Source organism: Benincasa hispida, chromosome 3 (genome assembly GCF_009727055.1).
Source record: "Benincasa hispida cultivar B227 chromosome 3, ASM972705v1, whole genome shotgun sequence".
Classification (NCBI taxonomy): Eukaryota; Viridiplantae; Streptophyta; class Magnoliopsida; order Cucurbitales; family Cucurbitaceae; genus Benincasa; species Benincasa hispida.
Window position 1 is genome coordinate 16,286,676 of NC_052351.1, and position 23,229 is coordinate 16,309,904.

Genomic DNA, 23,229 nt, shown 5'->3' on the forward strand with positions numbered 1-23,229 from the left:
CCTATTTGTAGACTACCCCAAAGGAACGAGAGGTGGTTTCTTCTTCGACCCTAAAGAAAACAAAGTGTTTGTATCGACAAACGTTATTTTCTTGAAGAAGACCACATAAGGGAACACAAGCCTCGTGGTAAAGTTGTGTTGAATGAACTTTCCAAAGAAAATGTTGAACCTTTATCAAGAGCTGTTGAAGAACCCAACACCTCAACAAAATTTGTTGATGTTGGATCATCTAGTAGGTCAAACCTACCTCAAGTGTTGATGGAGCCTCGACGTAGTGAGAGGGTTGCAATGGGTTTAACGAAAATCCTAGCTATGGTAGCTGATGGAGAGGTTGAGGATTCATTGTCTTACAAGAAGACAATAGAGGATGTTGATAAAGATGAATGGATCAAAGCTATGGATCTTGAAATTGAGGCGATGTACTTCAATTCAGTTTGGGATCTTGTAAATCTACCTGATGAAGTTAAACCTATAGGTTGCAAATGAATCTACAAGAGAAAACGGGGTGCTAATGGGAAGGTGCAAACCTTCAAAGCTAGACTAGTGGCAAAGGGTTATACCCAGTTGAGGAAATCGACTATGAGGAGACTTTCTCACCTGTTGCCATGTTAAAGTCTATCCGAATTCTCCTATCCATTCCCTCATATTATGACTATGAGATTTGGCAAATGGATGTCAAGACTGCCTTTCTAAATGACAATCTTGTAGAGACCATTTATATGGGGCAGCCTCAGGGCTTCATAACCCAAGGTCAAAAGCAAAAGGTTTGCAGGCTTAATCAGTCCATTTATGGACTGAAACAAGTTTCTCGATCTTAAAACATAAGGTTTGATACTACGATCAAATCTAATGGTTTTAATCAAAATGTTGATAAGCCTTATGTATACAAGAGAATCATCAATAGTTTAGTAGCTTTTCTAGTGTTATATGTAGACAATATCCTATTCATTGGGAATGATGTAGGTCTACTAACTGAAGTTAAGAACTGGCTAGCGACCCAATTCCAAATGAAAGATTTGGGAGAGACTTAGTTTGTTCTAGGAATTCAGATATTTAGAGATTGCAAGAACAAAATGCTAGCTCTATCTCAAGCATCGTACATTGACAAAATGCTTGTCAGGTATTCGATGCAGAACTCCAAGAGAGGCTTACCACCTTTCAGGCATGGAGGGATATTGTCTAAGGAGCAATGTCCTAAGACACCTCAAGACGTTGAGGAAATGAGATAATAGTGGTGTTGTGGCTAATTTTCGAGAGCCTAGGAGTCACAAGCGCGGGAAATAAATAAAGCAAAAATATCATCTCATCCGAGAGATTGTGCATCGAGGAGAAGTGATCGTCACGCAGATAGCTTCGGAGTACAATATTGTTGATCCATTTACAAAGGCCCTCATGACTAAGGTGTTTGAGGGCCACCTGCAGAATATGGGTCTATGGGACAAACCCCATTTAAACTAGGGTAAATGGGAGATATGTATTGGGCGGTTTATGCCTAGTTTTTTGTTTTGTGTACTTTATATTTTAGTTTGACTTTTACACTGTACACCCCACTGGCTTTAAGTCAAGTAGGAGGTTGTTGAGGTTGATGCCCTAAATCTCGTAGGGTCTCATAGTTTGTAATTCTAGTGTACAAACATTTTATTTATGTAATAAAATATGTGATGTTTTATTTCAAAATAAGTTGCATTAACCACAAACCAATAAACTAATATTCAGGGTCATCTTGTAGCTTAAACAAGTATATAAAGACATACGGGTGGATCATGTTTAAGTGATAATCTAAATGGTCTGTAGTAGATGGATAAGGTTGGATACTTTATTCTGGTGACACTACGAGTATCGCCTACTTTGTAAATATTACAATTGTTGTAAAGTACTACTAATGATCTGATCATGATCATTCATGTGAAGGCATGTGAGCGAGAATATTCCATACAAAGAAGTTTGTATAAGACTGGACCACAAAATGTTTAGTCTCATTATATAACATCGTTCATAATAGAGACTTACATTTCACCAGGATGGCCATAGGTAACATGACCTGAATCTTAAGTGAGTTGTGAACTTCTGCCTATGAAGGTGGTCCTTTGATTTGTATGGGTGAGAGTGGCCAAATCGCCGATTCAATAAGCCTACCATTTTTGGGATTCGTCTGATTGGGGAGCTGAGAACATGGCTACACAAGAAGGAATTCACCCCCCCCCCCCCTCTCCCTCTCCAATATCAGGACAAGTAGATAAATTGCTCCCTAAGGGCTGGTTCCGGGTCTTGAACAATGTGGCGCCACACCCTCTCCTGGCCCGAGAGGGGTTTGGTCATAGTTGGACTATGATCTATTGTTCATTAGAGAGATTAGTGGTACTTAAAGGAGTTAGATGTAACTATAAGAGTAAAACGGTAATTAACCTAGCTATAATTACAAGCAATTTGTGAAGGGTCATCGTACTATTGGTTGGTTATATCCAATGGACACTGAAATTTATTTGTAGTGCAAAGAGTGTAGCTTTCAGTTTTAATGGAGTGCCCGGCAGTTAACGGATGGTGAATAATTTCATTAAAGAGTTTAATTAATTATTCATGTACCACTGGAGATTCAAGTTACAGGTCCATAAGGTCTTCTCGGTAGCTCAACTGGAATAAATGAGAATAAGTTTTTGGATTAATTTGAATTGTTCAAATTAATTGAAGGAATTAATTATACATGATATAATTAATAAATTTTATTTATATGTGATATAATTACTATAATTTATTTGATACATTATAATATTGACTATTTATGAGAGAAAATAAATATTTGAATATGATTAAAGTGTTAATTATATAAATTGAATTCATATTGTTAAATTTAATGTAAATGTGATTTTTATTAAATGTCGTTAATGAGAGAAAAGAAACTATAGTATATATTGTATATGATACAATGTTAAAACTATAGATTATATGTTATATTTGATATAACATATAGTTTAATATATATTATATGATAAGTTAGTTATCATAATAATATATATTAAAATATTTATTAAATTAATTAATTTATGTTTTGAATGTATTAATGGGAGTTCCCCTCTTTTCTCTCCACTTTTTTACGTGAATGGAAAGCGGTTCCAAATTTCTTCCTCTTCTTCCTACAAAAGGGTTGGTTGACATAGAAGTAAGTTCTATTATTTTAAAGAGGAGTCTTTCCCTGCACATCATCTCAATCCCTTCCTCTCAATCCAAAATTACCAGAATCCATACCACCTAGGTTCTCTGCCCAGAGAATACCGAGATTTACAAGTAGTGTTGTCTCAAATTAGCCATTTTTGGATTATGTTTGTGATTTGTAAAGAGAAGAGGAATTACATGAAGATTGGTTCTTTTAGGGTAAGCCTTTTAAACTCTTCATTCTCTTCTTTTTTTCAGCATGCTGTATTTTATTGTTTTAAATGCATAATTCGTTTGTTTTACTGGAAAATTTGAATTCGATAAATTTTGAAAAATTGAGACGACATTTCAAAGGGTTCATAAATATTATTACAATCCCCCCCCACCACACACAACACAAAAAAAAGGGCCGGCCCAATACGAATTAAAATGGGTCAAATCGCTTAGCCCAGCAATTCTCAGCCAGGGAAACGGAAAGATATGGATAAAGCTAACTCCAGAAGTGGCGAAGATGCTGAGGGAGAAGCAATGGAAGCAATCAGTCTCCACCGATTTCTCGCTTCTAAACCACCGCTTTTAACCATCAATCCACATAAATTATCCCCTATTTCTCACAATCAAATCTTCTTTCCATCTCTACGCCATCACCGGCTTCCCAGGATCAAACCGATCAACGCCACCGACACCGACGGCGACACCGCACCACCGCCGGTTCAGCCGGCAATAACGCCTCCGGAGACAGTTGAAGTTCGGTTTCGGAAGAGGTCGAGAAGGCGACCCAAACAGGAGAGGGAGGATGGAGGAGGAGGAGCGATGGGGAATGGGCGGCCGAGGAAGGCGCCGGTGGAGATTGGTTCGAATAAGCCGAAGAAATGGGAGGAAATGAGCGTGGGGGAGAAGGCAATGGAGGTGTATATGGGAGAGAAGGGTTTGTTATTTTGGCTGAACAAATTTGCTTATGCTTCCATTTTTATTATGATTGGTGGTTGGGTTTTGTTTCGGTTTGTTGGGCCTTCGCTCAATCTTTACCAGTTGGATACTCCACCATTATCTCCGACTGCAGTATTCAAGGGCTAATGATCATCGCAAATACTTTTCTTTGGTTTCTATCTTTAATCCTTTTTCATACATCATCTATGCGGCTGCTTAAGTATTTTTCTACCGAATTTGGTGATTATAATCTATGAACTGGATTTCACTAGATGCAAATCGAAATCGAAAAATATTAGCCATCGAAGTTTTGTTTTAGCTTTTCTGGATTTTCTCTGTACAATCTCGGCCGGCCGACTATTACTCTATTTCAATATCCCCGAACAATTTTACATTTTTTATGTGATCTTTTTTTCAAATTCAACCAGAAATTAGATTTGGTGGAAGATTATATTATAAGTTTTGGAAGATTAAGGGTGTGAAGATTACAATAATCACCTCGATCAATACTATTTTGTATTATCTAATTAACCACCATAAATATTATTTCAACACTCCCATTTTTATTATCGTTTTTATTATTTAGCATTTATCATTTTTTTGTTCTTTGTTACCATGTTTATTATTTCATTCCCAAACTAAAATAGTTTATTATAACCCAAACTAAAATAATCAATACTTTAAACACAAACTATTAACCTAAGAAGTACAGACATAGATACAAATACAATATGTCAATTTCGAAATAACCAAGATACGGATATGTTGAATATATATGTGTGTCTAATTAGTTGTTATGTTACTTATTTTAAGTTAAATTAAAATAAGTTGAAGAAGAGATGAAAACTTGAAAAAAGATCTAGTAACGTTGTTTGGGCGACTAGTAGGAAAGAAGTAGAAGATGAAGATTGAAGAATGAAATTGAGGATGAAGGAGGTGTGAATCATGATTTAGATAGTGAGAGAGAAGAGATAATGAATATTTATTTATGTTTTGGGTTTTTTCTTTTTTCTTTTTATGTTTTTCTCATTTTTAATCTACTTTATTTTGGAGGGCTCCATTTGAGTGGACTTTTAATGTTTGGGAGTGATTTTAAAATGATTGAAATCACTTTTATTATTTTCAAAAACACCGAGAAACATGTTTAATCTTTCATAACTAATTTTGATGATATAAAAATTGTATTTAAAAGTGTAAAATTGAAAACCAAATTAGTTTTGAGTAATTAAAAACGTGTTTTCGAGTGACTTCAAAAATGAAAAAATGATTTTGACGATTTTAAAATCACTCCCAAATATGCACTTAAATAGCTTAAATTTGGGGAAAAAAAAAGAAAAAAGAAAAAGAAGAAAAAGACAACTCAACGTATGCCCTTCACGGATTTGAAAGTAGATACGCATATCTAAAAATTAAAAAGAATTTAAAAAAGTCTGATACTCTGGTGGATTCTCTACACAATTAAAAATATTATAATAATCTAGGATTTAATAACCGGCTTCTTGGTTCAAACGCCTCCTATGTAATAATAATGGTCAATCTTGGCTCTTATTCCACAAGAAAAAATGGATATTTAAACGTGTCATTTAAAAAATAATAATAATTTTTGTATAAAAAGAAGGATGTAAACTTTTGGATTGTTAGCTACTATTACTTATAATACTAGTATGTCCTTGAAATAGTGTCTCTTAAAATTTACCATTTCTTATCGGGTTTTTTTGTACCTCTAGACACTTGTGCCACATTACATAAAATATGCATGAGACACAAATTTTATGATGAGTAGATTCAAATAGGTGAAATTTATTACAGTTAAAAATTTATTTGACACTTTTTAATACGAATACCAAAATTTCAAGTTCTAAGGATATATTAGAAAGAACTTCAAGTTCTAATTTTGAAAAACCCAAGTTAGTAAATACACAGGGATCAACTTGTTTTATGTTGGTAGCCTTGTTTGCTCTCTCTATCATTCCAAACGTTGGAGAAAAGAAGGGGACGAATTTGTGATGCAAAAGTGAAAATATATATCTTATTATATATATATAAATGTTTCAACACTAAAATTCTCAACTGTTCAACAAAAATAGTAATGCCATTCACAGCCAAACCTCCTTCCCTAAGTAATGAAAAACTGATAATCAATACCTTGGAGACTAGAAGAGTTGATTAAGAGATCCGAAAAATTGGTCGAAAGAAACTTGCAGCATAAAAACCATCCAAAGTCTGTAGAAATGTGCTTAGATGGCACTGAGGGGCAGAGAAAGTGAATCTCTCTGAGTCTTGCACCTGTTACAAAAAAACATTTCAATAATGGACGTGCAACAAAATGCAATGCGAGCCTCCAACTCCATTTAACATGCAAGAAACCTACTAAGTTCGCAACAAGAAGAACATACTAATCAGCCATTCTCCTGACACGATCAATAAGAACTTGTGGTGCAATTGAATTATAGCATATACATATACGCATTCGACATGAATGTTAAGGGAAAAATACTAGTTTAGGTGATAACCTGTTACATTGTAAGCGAGATGCATAATTATGATTATTACAATTTGTGCACATCCAATCTCCATTGCGCCACTGCTTTGCTCTGCAGATTCATAGGGTGGGAATGTATTATCTCAATCAGTAAAGAGTTCTTCTGTCAATCAAAATGCAAGTTGTTCTATGGTACTAAAATATTGGGCAATATCAAGCATCACAAATTAGTATTAATCACATAAGTATTGATGGCAATTTTGACCAAAAAGAAAAGGGTTGAATATCACATTATTTTGATCGTCCAAGAAAATGAAATACAGCTATCTAATGCATATTACCCACCCTTTCCCAAGAAGGGCTGGTGCAGTTGCTTGTGGGGGAAACTGCATTGGCATTTCCAAATTTGGAGCTACATTAGAACTTTCGTGCGGATAAGAATTATATAATCCCACATTTGGGTCACTACTGGAGCCCATCATCTGCTCAAAACCTGGGTAAGATTGTTGTTGCTCATTTGCCTGAATGCCAAAAAAAGCACGGTAACAGCAAGCCATTGATCAGTTTCACCAAATGTTAACAGCAAATTTTTCTTTAGATATAAAAAATTTATCCTCCCTTTTCTCCTGTGTATGGGGAATACCTGTCCAATATTCAATCTCTTGTTATCCCAGTGATGAACAAGTTCTTCAGATGCTAACCGTTTCATTCCAAGTGCTGCAATAATCCAAATAAAATTATAAAAAAAAGAAAGAAGGAAAGAAAGAAAGGTGAGTCTAATCCCCCAAGAGGAAGCTCAACTTCAATCGGAATTAGAATCCTAATCAACTTCTATCTCCACTAACTTCTTTATCTCGGCTGAAAACACCTTTTACCTTCAAGGATACCAGAACAACCCTCTCCTTGGGCCAACTAAGTTTTTCCATTCCACTAAAAATTCCTCCTGCGAAACATTACTACTCCATACTCTGGACTATGAATCTACTCATAGTCTCATTCAGCCAACAACAGAGAGGATAAATAGGATAGCTAAAACAATATAAACATCTCTTATGCAAGACACTCCATAGTTCCAATGCCTTTTCATTATAACGTCCAGAAACTATAAAATAGTCCCCCATTCTGTCTCTTAAAGGTAAAATCCTAGTACGACTGTTCAAAACCTAGAGAGACTCAGAGAGAGAGGTCATGTACCTTGTGGTGAAGCATTGCACTTCTTGCACTGCAAGTAAGACAAAGTTCAGTTAGACAAACTACAGGTGGAGACAAAAACGAGAAATTACAAACACGAATAGGAAAAGTATAAAACAATTCTCAGTATTTGAAGGTGGAAACCCCACCTGTGCACGTGAAGAGTAATTATGGAAACCACAGTTGCATAACCAGTCACCATTCCGCCAGCCCTTTGGAACTGAAAGGAGCTGATTAGCCAAACTCATATACGAGATTGCAGAATTATTTCCCCCCAAAGGAAATGTTGGAGCTGCATGAATTCCATACTTATCGGCACCTCCCAGGGACCAGTTAGAGCTCAGGGGATGCAGATGCTGTGAAGTGCCATTTCCTATTAATCCAAGATTTATCTTTGAATCCAATCCTCCTTGGGTCCTGGCAAAATAGTGTGAATAAGTTGGAAAAGAAGCTCCAGGGATTGCAATTGCTGGCATTGCTGCTATCTCCTTTGGTTGTCCACACTTTTTGCACTTCTCTCTTGATGCATAATTGTTGTTAGTGCAACCTATTGCACCAGATCCAGACAAACCCAACCCACAAGCAAACCAGGTATACGCACACCAAGCAGTCCATCCACACCATATACACATACAAAAAACACAAACGACTCATGACTCAACCTAATTTAGCATTTTTTTAAAAACATGAGTTCGCTGGAATAGAAATATTAATGAAGAGCGCAGGCAACAATCCTCAAAGAAAATCTTGAACTGGAGATACAAATGCAATGAAGATTCTTTTGATTACTAAGTCATAAGTCCAGTGAATGGCAAACCAATGATCAAAACGTTATCACTCTTCATATACTTCTAGATCAAAACGTTATCACTCTTCATATACTTCTATGATATATAACACATGGCTTCGCAAAAAGTATAAACTCTAACTACAAATTCTGAATTGGCTGTAAATGATTGCATTGGATGTTCAATAGCTTGCACTCAAGCTATCTTGATTAGTATTCCATTTACCGATATGTTTTAAGTTCCTGTCTCGTTAAATATTCCAAAATTTTGGTCCTATGATAACTCAATATGATCTTGAAGAATTTTAGTGGAGCTAAATTAGAGATTTTCAAAAATTATATGCTCATTGCATTTAGCTGGAAAACTATAATGTTGGAGCATGAGACCTCATTGTAGTAAAAGCCTAACTCGATAAATAGAAACAGTCCAACGAAACTCCATCACCTTGAAATCCCTCAAACAAAACTCCCACACCAAGTGTCAGAAACAGTATTGAGTTAGTGCAGCTTAAAAATTCTAAACTAAACGTAGAATTCTAAGTTTAGCTAGGAAGACCAACAAAACAAAATCGGGAATACAGAATAACTTCCTCTAATACAAAGGAAAAACTGCAAGTACAGTTATTATAGGAAGCTAACCCGTGCAGATCCAGTCACCGATGCGAGGAAGCCATTTGGAGTCTGGAGGCGTTTTATTGTCGACGAGAAGACGAGGTTGCTTGCATCTGTTACAGAAGGATCGGAAAGCATAGTTCCTATTCTTGCATCCACTGCACTCCCAATCGCCTTCCTTACCTTCGCCCATTGTTTGTTGTGACGCTGCTTTTCCTTCTATCCCCTCCTTCCCTCCATCCATTGCTCGAAATACTTGGCTAGCTCAACTGACGGTCAAAGAACAATCAGTGTGCTCGAAGAGAAAAGGAGAGGAGAAGGCGAAAATTTCCGCCTCCAGCACACACCAACCACAGCCAGGGCCGCTCCTCTTCTTCTTCTTCTTCTCTGCGTGGGCTAGCTTGCCAGCGGGTTCTTTTGTGGGCTTCGCCTTCGATGGCCTTTTACGGCACCACCAGTGAGCCCTCGGCGTAAGCTTTGGACTGTAACTATGTAGTAGATTTAGAAATATTCGCAAGTAACCTAATATGTATACTACCCTAAATAAATTGTTTCTTTTTTAGTATAAATAAAAGAGAAATAAGAGCCAATAAAATGTTAAAAACTTAGAGGTGAAGAAAAATCCTTTGGACATCCAACATTAGCGTTCCTCCATCCAAACGCTAACGATTCCTGGAGTGGTGTTTCAATTGTACTTGCAAACTCTCAAGTTAGAAGTTAGAAATTAGGGTGTCGTTGCCAAATTTTGGTATAAGGGATACATTTATAGGGGATTTGAGCTCAGATTCAATTTAATCCTATTAGGATTAGGATATGAATTTTCTAATCTCTAGGAGGCTAGGATCAAATCACATATTATCTTTTATTATTTTATTATATTATTTTATCTTGAATTTTGACTTTATTCTGTTGGCACCCACTCCTAAGTTTGGTCTTGTGGGCTAACTACCTGCTAGTTGTGTGCATTGATGCAAACTTAGGAGTATTTTTCTTACTTTTACGGCTTCTTTAGTTATCCTAACTTATTATTATATGGTGTACCAACTTTAACATTTTGGTATAACCATATCGAGCTTGGCTCCTCCGAGATCATTCTTGGATCTCTGGCCATGCCTGGAATTTCTATCTAAACCTTCTTCTTTTTTTCTTTTTTTTTTTTTTTTGAAAATTTAATTAGGTTCCTGACATGCATCCACCACAATTGGGCAGTGTTAAGCGCAAAACTTTGTGTCGTGCTCATCATTTTCTTCAGGAGTAGACACATGAACTTGGCTTCAAGTCAATTAGAGATCATCCCTCTCTTATTGTGACACGCCTAATTGGGAGTGTTGATGAGATTGTCATTGTATCTAATTAGTTCCCTAGTTTTCATCCTCCTGCACTTAAGCAGAGTTAACTTACCTATCTTTTGCGACAGGTTTTGGCACACATCTTTAGTTCAACTCGAGTTAGTCCCTAGATTTTGGACTTTAAAATTTGGTTAGTTAACTGTGGGTTGGCCAACCATAGTTTTTCACCAAATATTTTCACTCAGAAAATTCTTTGAATCCCAGTTGGGTTCCTCACGGCAATTTTTTCTTCAGTGCATAATCAAATCTTCATATCCTAGTTGTTTCAAGGTATTTCGTAATCTCCCGCATCTAAATATTTTATTATATAAGTAATTGTGATGCTTCCAAAAGCTTTTCCAACAAATATTCTTTATGTATTTGAGTTAATTAATAATCTAAGATATATATGAAAAAATACTAGTGTAATATCCGAGTAAAATTTATCTTTAAGTTTTGCAATTTTGTAGAGATATCCAAATTGGTTGAGGTAAAAATATTGCTTCCAATCGTGATTACTCAACTTTTTGCAGCTTCCTTCACCTGAACTTTAAAAAAAAATAATAATAACTCATGATTATCAAATAGTGTTTATTAAATTGCCCTGAGATCTCAAATCTTTGATTTTTCATGTTTCAAAATCAAGACATGAGTTTAAACCATTGCTTCTATTGTTCATTATCATCTTTTATTTTCTTTTGAATCTTCTTGCCTTTTCTTGATTCAATTTTTTGTTGACTTGATTTTAGGTAAATCTAATCTGAATTAGTCCAAAATTTAGTTTGGATTTCGACCAGACCCCCACTTATACCAAAAATTGGAATATACCCAAATTTTGAGCTAAAAATGAGAGTTTACCCAACCTTCGCTCGATTTAATTTGAACCTTTACCCCAATTTCCATATATATTGGAGTAATTTGTAGAAAAACTTTTAATCAACATTGAATTTCCTCTGATGATTTTATTCTCTGCATTGCAATGTTCCAAATAACATAAGCTTGCAAAACATCGGAGTTTATCCCATATGTTATTGCCTTGGTTGCAAGACTTAGATTAATAGTTCATTCAAGGTGTGTATAAAACTCAAATCCTACTTTCGCTATTTAAATATATTTATTGTTGAGATTAGTAAAATGAAGGATTTAATATTTAAGTTAATGTGGAATTGTAGGGAAATGAGTAAAGGATAAGGAAATAAAGAAAGAAAAATGCTCAAGTATTGGAGACTTGGCTCTCAGGTGTTTATAAGTTAGCCTTGCAAGAAGAAATTTTGGCTAAGTGTTGGTCGTGAAAATGGTGGTCGAGCATCGAGTAAACACTAAGCAAGCATTGAGTAAGCATTGGGCGAGCATCGAGTAAAAGCCATGCATGAGCGAGGAAAGGATCGTGCATCGAGTATGTGTGATGGAGGAAGGATCGTTCATCGAGTATGCATGAATGAGGAAAGGATCGTGAAATTGAGTATGCATGAGCGAGGAAGAGATCAGTCATCAAGTAAATGCCATGGTGCATCGAGTAAATGCCATCGAGCATCGAGTTTTGCATGAGCAATCAGCTTTAAGCACTAATAAATCCGGACAGTTGGCTTAATCTTGGGACATAAGCCCTTAGTGGACGAGGTGGCATGATAGGATTTCATGCAAATGTGTGGCTGGCAGTATAAAATAGAAGATGAACTTCGATAGATCGTTTTGGACAATTTCTTCATGCAAATTGAGTGATCTTGGTGTCGTTGGAAAGCTGTGTGAGTCTAGTTTTCGAGGTCGGGCTACTGGAAGAAAATCTCGTTAGAAGAAGGTCGGAGAAGGAAGAAAGTGACGATAGTTCTCGAGCGAATCTGGGCCATCGATGAAGAATTAAAGCTCCAGGTTGAACCACATGGAGTTTAAGCTGAAATTTTAAGGTAATGGTGGTCTGGAATTCGACTTGTTGAACAAGCAGGCAGCTATTTGACGTGGGATCAATAATGAAGATTTGAAGCTCCAGATCAAACCACGAGAAGTCTTAAGCTGAATTTTCGAGGTAATGTTGTTAACTATATTCTAAGCAAGTTTGAAGAAGAAATTTTCTTAAGATGAGTTTTGGAATTCGAGTTATTTACGTTAGAAGTTGAATCTGGAATTTGTTGAACAAGTAAGTAGTTACTTGGTAAGAACAAGCAAGCAGCTCGATAGTGAGGTGTGCAGACGAGCTGGTTGTGCGAGAATTCACGCGTGAAGAATTACACGTGGGAAGAAGGGAGCGATAGGCTAAGTGATAGGTGGTAGACTGGCTGATCGCGCGAGAGAACGCCCAAGGTGTGTGGCCGTGCGATAGGAGGCGTGTCGTGGACGTGAGTTTAACACCCAAAAAATCTTACTAAGTGTTGGGTGCGGGTGTTAGGAATGAGGCTATCACTTGAAGTTTAAGCCCTCCAAATTTGACTAAGTATCCGACGCCCCAAGGTAACTATGAAAAGCCTAATACAATAGGAATAATGTGAGTTTGGTTTGTAAAGTTAGTCTCAAAAGGGAGACCAATGTTAGTCTTAAAAGGGAGACAATGTAGCAGCTAAAGTAATGTTCTTGTGTGTAGAAGTAATGCCAATTGGTGAAGCCTATGAAGCTTGTGGAAGGATAAGCCAAGACCAATGAGTGACTAAGTGTTTTAATGTTTTATGCTTTAAAAGTCCATGCATTTTAAATGTTCTCATGCTAAGTTTTACATGTTTTCAAGCAACTAATGTTTATGCTCAAGAAGTATGATAATGCATAGTATTTCCTAAGTATGATTTCCTAAATATGTTATCTATGCTTTAACGCATGCCAAGGTATTATGAGATAGTTTACTTGAATAAAGCTAAATGTTTTCCAATAGTTGAAGCATGCGTTGTGTTTGAAGAAAAGGTTTTATAATGTTTTATGCTATGCTTAAAAGCTTTATTTATCAAAGTTTCTAAGAACTATATAGCCCTAGTGGGCCAGATACTGAAGGTAGGGAAGGTATATGAGTAATGTACCTAAGGTGTTGATGATACTTAGCAAACTCTACGTGCACGTAGGTAGTTCAGTATGAGACGCCGAAGTATAGGTCTTCTGGCCACAATTTAGTATTAAGAGATCGAAGTATGGGTCTCTCTTGTCCATAGCATGACGTTGGGAACTTAAGTGATGAATGTTCGTTCTCAACTAAGGTTCAGATAGTTTTAAAGGATGATTGATAGCTCTAAAAAATGAGCTATTATTTCTAGCTTAATTTAGGCTAAGTATTGGGTTTTACGTGTTTATTTCCCTATTTTGTAGGTATCGAACAACCAAGAGGTAGAATTAATCATTTGGTGAAAATGGGGTTAATTTGAAGCAATTTAGAGTTAATTTGAGCATCCGAGCTTCAAAGGAATCAAAATGACCAAAATGACTCTATCGGAGCGTCACAACGCTCATAATTGGCCTAAGCCTGATGCTCGCTCAACGCATGAAGGTAGAAGCTTGGAGTGTAGGGAAGTGTTGCAATGTTGCCCCAAGCATCACGACGCTCCGGAGTTGAATCGTCGCCATCGTTCCAACGCATTTCAACGCTTGGACTTCGACGCTGCGACGATTGACGGACAAGCAACGAGCCACACACGCAAGTGAGCGTTGGACTTCTTGCCCGACACTTCCTTTTGGCCGCATCAGCGTTGCAACGCTATTCCAAGCATTTCAATGTTGTGTTGTTTTCTATATATACTTCTCTTCAGCCCTAGGTCAAATTATGCTGAATTTAGGATGCCAAATTGATGGAGGCCGAAATAAAACTTCATCTTTCTTCCTTTTCCTTCAATTTTCAGTATCTTTAGTAATTTATCGAGTAGTTGTCGGATTGTAGCTTCTCATCCTCCATGAGAATGTAAGATTTTAGTTTCTTAGTTTAGGGATTCGGTGGAACTCGATGAAATTTTATGAGATTTCAATTCAATGATGTATTCAAACTTGTTTTTGGGTTTTGTTATGAATTTATATTTATGACTTGCATGATTTTAATTGTTGATTGATGCCCACTAATTTTGTCGTGTGATTCTAACGCTTTGAGATTACCTTATAATATCTAAAAAATATTTATAGGATGATCCCGGCAAAAAGGACTGTTCCTTGCAACCTAGAGAAAAATCGTATTGATTGTTTAATTAGACGTTGGAAGTTAAACAGTCATCTTAGCGTAATCCCTAGAACTTAATGCAATTTGTTAATTTGTATGGAGCGGATTTTTTTCCTATGCATTTTGATTAATTACATAATTAGGACCATTGGTTGGGATTCCAATCAATAGAGTTAAGCATAAATAAGAAATTTAATTCATGAATTGGGTCGATGATCTAAATTACATTGAGTAAATCCATTTCTCTAAGCTAAGATATCTCGATTAATTGCGCTTCTATCTTTACTTTTCTCGCATTTTATTTTCATGCACTTTCAATTATCCAACCATATCAACTCCCCTTCCCCCCTTCCCCCTCCCCTCTTATTTATCACTTTAGCTGAAAACAAGCTTTGATGAACTAATCTTTCACGCTTCCCTGAGATTCGACTCCGGACTTGCCGCTTGTACTACCAGTTAGTATAAGTAGTTAATTTGGTGATTTATAAATATTAACTGCATAGGCACGGCTTTACGGGTGATGGTAAATCCGCTGGCCTGCCAATGATATTATGTTTTATGCTTTATGTTTTAAGAAAGTTGCTTGATGAATTTACAGTTAAATTATACATACTTTATATGAATGTTTAAGCATGAAATTTTATGTTTTCTTTAAGTCACTCACCGAGCAACTAGCTCACCATGTTAACATGTTTTCCACCCCCACGTAGTGGTCAGATACCCAGAGGTTGATTCTACTGCTGCTTTGCCACTTGAAGATCTAGTTGAAGGAAAAGACCTAGGTTGTGATCTATGTATATAATGTGCACATGTATAAGGAGGGTGTTCAAGGACTGGTAGTTGCATTTTAGGACCCATTGTATCTGATCTTGTATAGTTATGTTGGATATATGTTTAGTATGCTTAAACCTTGAAGTTGTAAATATGTAATACTTGTTGATTCTGCTTATAAATGTTGATGTTGAGTTATAAATTTTTATCAAGGTCTTATATGGGTCATGAGTTTAAGATAGCAGTAGTTGCCAGCAAGAGGGTTGGTAACTGCTGCCGTCACATCTTCTTTCAGGTTAAAAGGGTAATCTGGGAGGGGATGTGACAAGTTAGTATTAGAGCATAAGATTTTGGGAATGAGAGAGAGTTCATGCATATGTCCAGGTCCCTTTGGTATAAGTCTCTAACATGTGTACTATTAAATAGGTAAAGATGTCAAGACAAAGTGGCAGGCAAAGCAAGCAGGCAGTAGATGGGAATACTGACCCTACCAATCAAGGCTCTGAGGTCAGAAGAAACCCAGAGGCGCAGAAAAGAAGGGTTAGAGAACCTGAGAATCAGGAGACGACTTGTGAGGGAGAGTCGAGTACTCCTCAGGTCAGGGTAGATTCTCAGTTAGAGGATGGAGTGTTTGACAAAAGTGCTCAAAGATTAGCAGCCAGTGTGATTTCAATACAAGTCGACCCAGAAAAGAAATATAGCATTGAGAGGCTTAAAGGCCTAAGTGTTGTGACCTTTGAGGGCATTGCAGACCCCATAGAGGCGGAAGTATGGTTAGACTTGATAGAGAAATATTTCAACGTAATGGCCCGTCCAAAAGACCACAAGTTCGGACTAGTTGTGTTCCTATTGCAGAAAGAAGCAGAGAAGTGGTGGAAAGTGGTGTCCGCTAGACAGAACAATTCAGATGTAATGATGTGGCCTGAGTTTAGAAAGGTTTTTTAAGACAAATACTATCCTAGTTCTTTTCGACAGGCGAAAAGAGATGAGTTCCTTAGATTAGTTCAGGGAACGACGAAAGTAGCAGAATATGAACAGAAGTTCACTAAATTACTGCAATACGCTTTTCCGATTATAGCAGAAGAGAAGGACAAGTGTAGAAGATTCGAGAATGGTTTGAGAAAGAAAATCATAACTCTAGTAACTTCTACAGCTAATTGGCTGGACTTTAACCAGTTAGTGGAGACCGCTATTCGAGTTGAGTAGAGTTTGGGAAATGATGAACAACTACAGAATGACCGAGATATATCAGTGGGGCCGAGAGATAGAGGATTCTGACCCTCAGTTGCAGGTCAGTCGAGTATGGGTAAATCCAGAGGCATGAGTTGGTAGGGATCCATGAGAAAGAGATCTCGACCCTCGACCAATGCAGTCAGTCGGTCAGGGGTATCACGTGCTGGTGAATCAGTTGCTAGTACAGATAGGAAGCCCATGTGCCAAAACTGTGGTAAGAGGCACCCTGGTGTATGTTATAATGGGAGCGGTGTTTGCTTCCAGTATGGGCAAACAAGATATTTCAAGAAGGAATATCCCCAATTGACCAGAGAGGCTCAGACAGTACAACAGGTAACATCTTAGACTGTTAACCAGCCGAGAGGTGCTGGAAATAGAGGAGAAGAATCAAGCGGTGCGAAGCAAAAGGGTGTAGCAGGCCAACCTCAGCAGCAGGGGCGTGTGTATTCAGTTATGCACTAAGAAGCCGCAAAATCTCCAGACATGGTAACTAATAATGTGACTTTACGTAAACAGCCTGCATATGTTTTATTTGATCTTGGTGCCACACATTCCTTTGTATCTAGCATGTTTGCGTCACATTTATATAGGTTTCCTGAAAGCATGTCTAAGGATATGTATATCTCTACAACTATGGGAGATGTGGTAGTAGTATGTGAATGTTATAGAAGTTGTGATGTGATGATTGAAGGTCAGGATCTTTGTGTTGACTTAATTCTCTTATACTTATTAGAGTTTGATGCAATTCTAGGAATGGATTTTCTGAGTAGATATCATGTTTTTATTGATTATTATAAGACAGAGGTAGTATTTAGAAAACCAGGAAAATAGAAAGTAGTACTTGTAGGAAACAAGAGGTTAATTCCAGGCAGTTTTATATCAGCAGTAAAAGCCAGGAAGCTGATGAGCAAAGGATATGAAGCCTATCTGGCTCATGTAATGATTTCCTAGGATGAAAAGCTGAAACCTGAAGACGTGCTAGTAATATAAGAGTTTCCGGATGTTGGGGTTGATGCCCTAAACTCTCGTTGGGTCCTGTAGTTTGTAAACACCTATATTGAACAAACGATTGCGATGTAATAATATGATATATTTTCTTCACTGTTGTCTATGAAATATGAGATGTTTTAATTACTTTACCACAAATCAATAAACTAAGATCCCTGGTTGTCTTGTAACTTAAGCATGTATGTGGAGACATACAAGTGAATCATGCCTTAAGTGATAACCAAAATGGTCTGTAGTATATGAATATATGAGGGAAACCTTATCTTGGTGACATTACGAATGCAGCTCGCTTTGTAGATAGTTACAAGTGTTGTGACATGCTACAGGTAGTCTGATCCTGATCATTCATGTGGAGACATGCGAGTGGGGGTGTCCTATACAAAAGATCGGACCATGAAGTGTTTAGTCTCATTATGTAACACCGTTCATGACAGAGACTTCACTTCCTAGGATGACCATAGGTAACATAACCTTAATCTTGAGTGAGTTGGAAACTTCTACCTTTGAGGGCGGTCCTTTGATTTGCATGAGTGCGATTGGCCAGATTTGTCGACTTAAACCTACCACTTTGGGGATTCGTCTGATTGGGGAGCTGGGAACTTAATTACACAAGATGGAATTCACTCCTTCCCCGAAGTAGGGGTAAGTAGATAGATTGTTCCCTTAAGGGCTGATTTCAGAGCTTGAATGATGTGACGCCACACACGTTCTCATGGCCCGAGAGGTGTCCACTCATAGTAGGACTATGAGATATTGTTCATTAGAGAGATCAGTTGTACTTAAGGAGTTAGATGTAACTATAGGGGTAAAACGGTAAATTGGCCTAGTTGTACTTACGAGTATCTGTGAAGGGTTATCGTACTGTTGACTAATTATATCTGATGGACACATAAATATACCTGTGGTGAGAAGAGTGCAGATGTCGGTCTTTATTGAGTGCCCGACAATTAACGGATGATAGATCTCGTGGCTAAAGAGTTTAGTCAGTTATTCACGTATCGTTGGAACTTCAAGCTACAGGTCCATAAGGTCCTCTTGATAACTCAATGGATTCAAGTTGAGAATTAGTTTTTGAGTCAGTTTGAAGTGTTCAAATTGACAAGAGGGAGTTTGATTATATACGATATCATTAAACTGATTCAATTATATATGATATAGTTGACATGATGTATGAGATACATTACTTGGAGGAAAATGATATAAATATGATTTATATCAAGTAAAGGAGAAAAAGACTATGGCTTAAATGTTGCATATGATGTGATATTAAAACTCTAGGTTATAAATATTAAATGATAAGTTAGTTATTATATTTATTTATAATTAAAACAATTATGAGATAATTGTTGGTGGTTTCTCCTTAATCGTGCGTGAAAGTAGGAGGTTTTATTCAGTTTTCATAACTGAAGGATAAAATGAAAAATATTTTCATTTTTGGAAAAGAATCGTAGTATCGCTTCATTTTTTGTACACTGCCTATCGTTTAGCTCCCAAGAGCCTACACGACCGCTTCAAGTATTTGTCTAAACGATTGTGTACACGCGTTGTTGTCTAAACGATTGTGTAGCTTTTAGTAAGCGATCGCGTGCCCAAACGAACTTTACTAAACGATCATGTAAATGATCAAGCCTGATTACCTAAATGATCGTGTATCTTTACTAAATGATCAAGCACCAGTCTATACGATAGACTCTAAACTCTCCCATTTGTTTGGTCGTTGAGTGCGATCGTAGTTTCCTTCTTCCCTCTACCAAATCCACTAGAGCCCACACCTTCTGGTTTCTCACTCCGAGAATACCAAGGTCACTGAGTAGTGGTGTCCGAAAGGGTACTTGTTCATGGATAAAACTGTTCGTGTGCCAATCAACAACGAGAGATTTGGGTAGACGATTGCAGCGACAACGAAAGGTTGCTGGCCTCAATTCTTCACAAGAGCGAGAGAAAAACAGAAGAAGAGTTCTTCAAAGGTAAGTCTCTCGTTCCTTTGTATTTAGTTTATGAAAGCATGTCGTAATTTGTTCTGAAATGCATAACTTTTCTGAATGCATGTAATTCTATCACAATGAATTTGGAACGATCTTGCTTCCGCTCATAAGTTCTCTTTGATAAGAATTCCTTCACTAGACATATTCCCTGAAGAGTTATTAGGTTTGCCACCAGACAGGGAAGTGAAATTCATTATTGACCTAATCCCAGGTACAACCCTTATTTCGAAGGCACCGTATAGAATGGCGCCAACTGAACTAAAGGATCTGAAAGTGTAGTTACAAGAATTGATTGATAAGGGATACATTAGACCCAGCGTGTCGCCTTGGGGAGCTCCAGTTCTATTTGTAAAGAATAAAGACGGTACACTTAGACTGTGTGTCAATTACAGACAACTGAATAAGATAATGATTCGGAACAAATATCTATTGCCTCGTATTGATGATGGGTCTCTCTTGGCCATAGCATGATGTTGGGAACTTAAGCGATGAATGTTTGTTCTCAACTAAGGATCAAATAGTTTTAAAGGATAATGTTATGTTTTATGCTTCATGTTTTAAGAAAGTTGCTTGATGAATTTACAGTTAAACTATACATGCTTTATATGAATATTTAAGCATGAAATTTTGTGTTTTCTTTAAGTCACTCATTGGGCAACCAGCTCACCTGTTTTAACATGTTTTCTACCCTTACGTAGCGGTCGATTGATTCTACTACTGCTCTGCCACTTGAAGATATAGTTGAAGGAAAAGACCTAGGTTGTGATCTATGTATATAATGTATACATGTATAGGGAGGGTGTTTAGGGACAGGTAGTTGCACTTTAGGACCCATCGTATCTGATCTTGTATAGTTATGTCGGATATATGTTTAGTATGCTTAAACCTTGAAGTTGTAAATATGCTATACTTATTTATTTTGCTTATAAGCGTTGATGTTGAGTTATAAATGTTTATCAAGGTCTTATATGGATTATGAGTGTAAGATAGGCAGTAGTTGCCTGCAAGAGTAGTAACTGCTACCGTAACATCTCCTTTCAGATTAAGAGGGTAATCTGGGAGGGGGTGTGACAGTGTGTTACCAACAATACCAATGAAAATCCATGAACAAAAATTAATAGTACGTCCAGTCTGAAAGAAAGTCACTCCATCGTTGAAACATTAAGAAACCAAGGTCTTGAATGGTCATCAATGAGACCAAGGTTTGTTCGAGAAAATTTATCTTCTTGATCAAAAGCACAAATAGTTGATGCTCTTGCGAAGGATTCTGCAAATTGTGGATTTCTGCAGTGGATAGAATTTGTTGTCCTTACCTTGTCGATATCGTCATTCAAAGTTATCGGCCGCTGCTACTACTACCACTTTTATTGTTTGAAGTTGTCGCTTCCCGTGGCTATTTAGAACCATTATCGTCGCTTATTCGAAACTCCTCACTATCACTTATTGTCAATGTTTAAAGCCACTCATTGTTATCGCTTGGAGTCTTTGTTGTTTGTAACCACTCGTCACCATTTGATTTTTTTTGTTCTAAATCTGCTCCCCATTGCCACCGCTGTCGTCATCCGATGGCTCTTAGAACCATTCAGGGTTGAAGTCATTGCCATTGCTCATCAGCGTCAATCTGAGTTGTTTGTTGTCTCTGTTCATCGTTATTTGTCAACCTTCGAATCTGCATGCCTTTATCGCCTGCCATCACTCGAAGCCCTTGCCCATTCGGATCTGTTTGCCATTTGTAACGCCCCACGCCCAGAATTCGGATTTGGCCCCTGATGGCCCCGGCATTCCTCTGTGTCCCCTGCGACCTGGCTACGTCATCCTCACTTGCCTTGAATGCTTCTAGAAGTGAAAGTTGTCCCCACAAACCAACACGGGTTCTTTCAACATGCTTTGTCCTCACTCACATGCTGTCTCTTATACACATCTAGATGTGTATAAGAGACAGCTGTAGCACATCCCGTCAGGTGTAGGAAGTGTCCTTGTTTTGTATGATCGATCAGTTGTCCCCACAAACCAACACGGGTTCTTTCAGCATGCTTTGTCCTCACTCACATGAATCTAGGAAATCCTAAGAGATCACCTAACATAGGATCTGTCTCTTATACACATCTAGATGTGTATAAGAGACAGCATATAAAGTTTCATTTTGAACGGTTGGATCGTTGTTTGAAGCTCTGGTTTGTTCGTAATCGCTGCTGAATAAAATCTGTAAAACTAGAAATTTCCCTTCTCTCTCACTCTCGCAAACCCTCCTCATGCAAGATCCTCACTACTAGTCGCGAGCCTAAACAATTTATGTCGTCCGACAGCAACACCCACTGCCTATCTATGGTAGCCACGAGTCAACGCGCCATCAACCGCCACTGCCCGATCTTTGCTAGAATCTTGAGAAAAATCTTGGATTCAAAATTTGAAAGTTTTAAGGCATTGACCATCAAGCTAGAGACCATGTTTCGTTTTGCAAAAAATTGGTAAAGATCGGTAAGTTATTGGTTGGTTATTCTTTTGGATTGAGAGTAATAGTGGAAAAATTAAGTTATTGATTTTGGATTTAATTCTTGTTCAGATTGGCTAATTGAATCAAGTTTTGGAATTTGTCTTGGACCAAGCCACAACTTTGGGTTGATTTAAGTTTTCCAAAGGTTTTAAAGAATTATTTGCGTGGACTTTTGTGACCAAGTTGAGATAAGTGGTACTATTACTGATGCCTTCGTGCCAGGCGGCCTAGATTAGATTTACAAAGTTAATTAATGGACTTTAGAAGCATGAATTTGTCGTTATGATATACTTGTTGCATGACAATTATGAGTATTATGAGCATGTTCGAATTTCTAATAAGTATTGATATTATATGTGATGCATGAATAGACCAATAGAGCGGTTTACCGTCTCGCCTTGACGCATGTTTTATTTCAGAGGACCTACGGGTCTAGTTTCATGTTTGACCATGTGCCTACGAGCCTCTAAACATGCGTGAGTCGAAAGGTTCATGTTCATGTGTATTTTTCCATGTTTGACAGTGTGCCTACGGGCCGTTAGACATTCGTGAGTCGACAGGTTTACGTTCATGTTACTTTTTTCATGTTTTATGTTTGACGGTGTGCCTACGGGCCGCTAGACATGCGTGAGCCAACAGGTTTACGTTCATATTATTTCCATGTTTGACGGCGAGCCTACGGGCCCTAGACATGTGTGAGCCGACAGGTTTATACGTTATGTTATTTCCATGTTTGACGGTGTGCCTACGGGCCGCTAGACATGTGTGAGTCGACGGGTTCACGTTCATGTTATTTTCATGTTTGACGGTGTGCCTACGGGCCGCTAGACATGCGTATCAAGGCAAGATAGTACGTCTTTTGGTTTTCCTTTCATCATCAAAAACCGATGTAGTTGTATGACCCACGGGCTATCTTTCTTTGCTCGTGTATGCATAGCCTGATCCCGGTAATGGGATCACTTACTAAGTATTTTATACTCAACCTTTCTTAATTTATGTTCAGGTAATGATAGGAACGGACCGACGGGTGATAAGAGGAACCTGTGATCGTGCCATATGGGACATGTAAATTGCTTCCGCTCAGTTTATGTTTTCAAGCTATTTAAAAGTTTTGATTTGAAACTCGATGTTGGTCAAAATT

General features: G+C 37.5%; 2 protein-coding genes across 2 annotated transcripts; one reads left to right on the forward strand and one right to left on the reverse strand.

Moving 5' to 3' along the window:
* The first annotated feature begins 3,615 nt into the window (after positions 1-3,615).
* LOC120073915 lies at positions 3,616-4,474 on the forward strand. Its single transcript, XM_039026830.1, has one exon. It carries the CDS (start codon positions 3,631-3,633, stop codon positions 4,225-4,227), a length of 597 nt encoding a protein of 198 aa, XP_038882758.1. The 5' UTR covers positions 3,616-3,630; the 3' UTR covers positions 4,228-4,474.
* A 1,606-nt stretch (positions 4,475-6,080) lies between these two features.
* Positions 6,081-9,773, reverse strand: LOC120074332 (uncharacterized RNA-binding protein C17H9.04c). The gene is made up of 7 exons (XM_039027421.1): positions 9,180-9,773; positions 7,903-8,300; positions 7,757-7,784; positions 7,206-7,279; positions 6,908-7,083; positions 6,594-6,674; positions 6,081-6,366 (listed from the first exon to the last, which is right to left on the reverse strand). The coding sequence occupies exons 1-7, from the start codon at positions 9,394-9,396 to the stop codon at positions 6,318-6,320; spliced, it is 1,023 nt and encodes a 340-aa protein (XP_038883349.1). The 5' UTR covers positions 9,397-9,773; the 3' UTR covers positions 6,081-6,317.
* Between the last annotated feature and the right edge of the window lie 13,456 nt (positions 9,774-23,229).

Coding starts and splice junctions, on each gene's coding strand:
- LOC120073915 (XM_039026830.1), top strand. CDS start 3,631: ATGGATAAAGCTAACTCCAGAAGTGGCGAAGATGCTGAGGGAGAAGCA.
- LOC120074332 (XM_039027421.1), bottom strand. CDS start 9,396: ATGGATGGAGGGAAGGAGGGGATAGAAGGAAAAGCAGCGTCACAACAA. Junction 8,301..9,179: donor CGGTGACTGGATCTGCACGG/GTTAGCTTCCTA, acceptor CTGGTGCAATAG/GTTGCACTAACAACAATTAT. Junction 7,280..7,756: donor GTGCAATGCTTCACCACAAG/GTACATGACCTC, acceptor GGATTATTGCAG/CACTTGGAATGAAACGGTTA.